Genomic DNA, 3283 nt, shown 5'->3' on the forward strand with positions numbered 1-3283 from the left:
GAATTGATATGAAGTCATGATAATTAAACTCATTAAGTTAAAAGCGTGTTTCCAACAAACTTATACATAAATACTGTTCTAGATATGCAAGCAAAAAATTGCAAATAGATAATTTCAGCAAATTCGAAATCTTTAAATTTTGTTAACACCACGTGTGATAATAAATACAGAGTTCTGTCGACTAACAAAAAAGTTGTTTGTTATAGAATTATATTTCAAGGAAATTACATCCGAGTATGAATATTGTGATGCTTTTTTAGTTGAAACTGTCAAGAAATTCATAAAATTAAAAAATGATTTTAATTTTAAACTGGTTTTATTTGTACCTTGTGATTATTATACATAAATAAAAATTATAAATTTCGAAGAAAAATTATTTCTAATTGTGAATATTGTAATGGTTTTTTAGGTCTGTGTTTCGAATGAATTTCTCTGGACATAATTGACATTCATACAGTTTTTCTCCGTTGTGGATCCGAAGGTGTCTAACTAAGTTTCCTTTTACTGAAAATTTCTTTTTACACTCGTCACAAGTGTAAGGCTTTTCTCCAGTATGCGTGCGAAGATGTGTAATTAAGTTCGCCCTCCATGAAAACTTCTGTTTACATTCATCACAAGTGTAAGGTTTTTCTCCAGTATGCATGCGAAGATGTTTGATAAAGCTTCCTTTTTCAGAAAACTTCTGATTACACTCGTCACAAGTGTAAGGTTTTTCTCCAGTATGCGTGCGAAGATGTTTAATTAAGTGCTCCTTCCGTGAAAACTTCTGTTCACATTGATCACAAGTGTAAGGCTTTTCTCCTCTATATATTCTTTCATGACGTTGCAAGTTTTGTTTAGTTGTGAAGTTCTTCTTACAGTGTTTACATGAAAATTTCTTTCGGTTCCTATTATCTGCAATTAAAAAAATTGTTTTAAATAATATTTTATCTGTGTGTAATAAAATAATTTTTTTCAATAGAAGCAATAAATAACCAGTAATAGTATTTAACTAAAAATAAACATTTATATATCGAAAAGCACATTTCTGCATCAAAACATGAAAACTAATTTTAGAAATGACAAAGTTCGAGTATAAATATATCATATTAGTGATATTACTAATGTTATTTTCAAACACAGATAATTCAGACTGACATATTAAAGAAAACAATTTCTGTAAAACATTTTAAAGTGTTTTTATATCTTCATGCTCTTTCCATTGATCCTTATTTCATGAAATAGATTTCTCTCCTGCTTCTTCAAGTAAAACACTATCGAATATACAATTTTTTTCTATAATCTTGGAAAATATTTTCTTCTAAACGTTGTGTTTCATCCAAAGAACAACTACAAGTAATAACATCACATATGAAATAAATTCTATAAAATTTAATTTAATTTGACTTTAACATTAGAATGTTTTATTCATAATCCTATTCATTCGTATTGTTAAATGTATAATTGTTTATGTTAAATTCGAATAAAACGAATATTGTATTTAAAAAAATACTTCCTTCATAAAAAGAAGAATTCACAACGTTCAAGCCTGTAAAATAGAAATTTTTAAGAGGGAATAATGAATTTCATTCTTGCAAGATTGGATTTCGTTCTTTTCCTTTTTTTTTTAGTTTCTGTTTTCTGTATTTTCAAGATGAAAATTAACTAAATGAAAAGAATAAAACGATCATAAATATAAGACAAATTCATATTCGAAGTATTTTGTACAATGATTAAAATTTCCATTCTCTACTCTAAATCTTTTAAAATATATATTAATAAATTTCCTTCTTTAATTATTTCATATTAACAGTGTACACATTTAGTAACATTACAATAAATTTTTCAGAAATCTTCGCTGGATTCGAACCTCAACTATGATCATATTCATTAATTAAAAATGCTTTTATTAAATTTTATCTAATACATCATTAAAATAAATCCAGCAACGAGCAACTTTTTTGAAGCATAACTCCTTTGCTATCTATAGAAAATTTCTAAAATTTTCAGGAAGGATTCTGTATTGGGGTTATTGATGCAATTCAATTTTAGTGGTTAAAGGTCGAGCGGGTAAAGGAACAAATGCGGGTTTTGTGTCATATCTCTGGTAGGGTCAAACTTAATGACTATATTACTCGTTATTATCATTGACAAATTTTTAATAAAAATCATCCCTAATCTAAAAAGTAAGCGTTTTGCTATTTTAAGATAATCAATAATATGATATTTAATAATTAACAACTTTTTATAACAGGTGGCGGCACACACACAAATAAAATGTTATCCATTCTTTAAATAGGCCTATTCCTGGTTGGCAATTTTCTGTCGACTACGGTACTTCCGATTTCATTCATTTTTGTATACCATTTGGTGTTAAAAGCTACAGGTATTTCCGTGTGTAATTAAAAAAGAAATAAAATTTGTGCGATTCATAAAAGAAATTTAAAACAAAGTCGCTCGCTGTCTGACTTAATTAATAACGAGTAATTAATAACAAGGCCCTTTTCCCGAGACCGATCGAACTTTGTGACACGGTGCTACTCAAACTGTGGTCTGCGGACCACAGATGATCCATCTTATCTATGTGAAATTAAACAAAAGAAAAAAACAAAAACTGGATGAATGAACACTGCTCTAACTCGTGTCACATCTATTGTTTTAAAATCTTTATGTAGTAGCCAATCAATCCCAATCTTACATATAAATTACTGTATTGTTACATAACTTTATATTTTTATACTTAAAGGATTAGATAGGCTATATAAAACATATATGTTTATAAATTTAGATAATAAATTTATAAACATTTAATCTGAATTTTAAAGTAATTTGATTCTGTTTTCTTTTTAGCAAGTTAATTAATTAATCTCGAAAAATAAATCGTCGTTGTCAAATTTTAACTCGTGAATTTCGTTATAGCATGTTACGGTGTTACGGAAGCGTAATTCGAGCAAAGTTCGGGTTGCCCCCCCAAGAAGTAGTCACAATAAAGGCTAATTCTGACTAATTCCGAACTCGTTTCTACATTCTGGCGGGAAGCGCCTGTCGAACGCAATAACGGGTATTTGTAATAGTAGTTTCAACGTGGGCTCAGATAGTTCCGTTTTAGTGTCCATTATATGATTTTATGAATGAAAAATTACAAGTTGTGAAAGCGCACGTCAATATATTATATATATATATATACCCACACGGTGGTGTAATTGGTAAGTGTCGTCTCGAGATTTTTTTTTTCATAACTACTAAAATGCTATTGGAAGGTTTTTTTTTTTATATTTTGTCTCTAAAAACGCATATTTTAAAA

The 3283-nt window shown here is 28.3% G+C and overlaps 1 protein-coding gene across 1 annotated transcript in view; it reads right to left on the reverse strand.

Annotated features, from left to right (window-relative positions):
* Window positions 1-3283, reverse strand: part of LOC111625708 (zinc finger protein 271-like) — a 23307-nt gene that overhangs the window by 5054 nt on the left and 14970 nt on the right. The window contains exon 3 of the mRNA XM_023368929.1: window positions 440-803. Coding sequence (XP_023224697.1) covers window positions 440-803 — 364 coding nt within the window. The remainder of the gene's footprint in view (window positions 1-439; window positions 804-3283) is intronic.

This window comes from Centruroides sculpturatus, unplaced genomic scaffold (genome assembly GCF_000671375.1).
Source record: "Centruroides sculpturatus isolate CEXI.00-Female unplaced genomic scaffold, Cexi_2.0 scaffold99, whole genome shotgun sequence".
Taxonomy (NCBI): Eukaryota; Metazoa; Arthropoda; class Arachnida; order Scorpiones; family Buthidae; genus Centruroides; species Centruroides sculpturatus.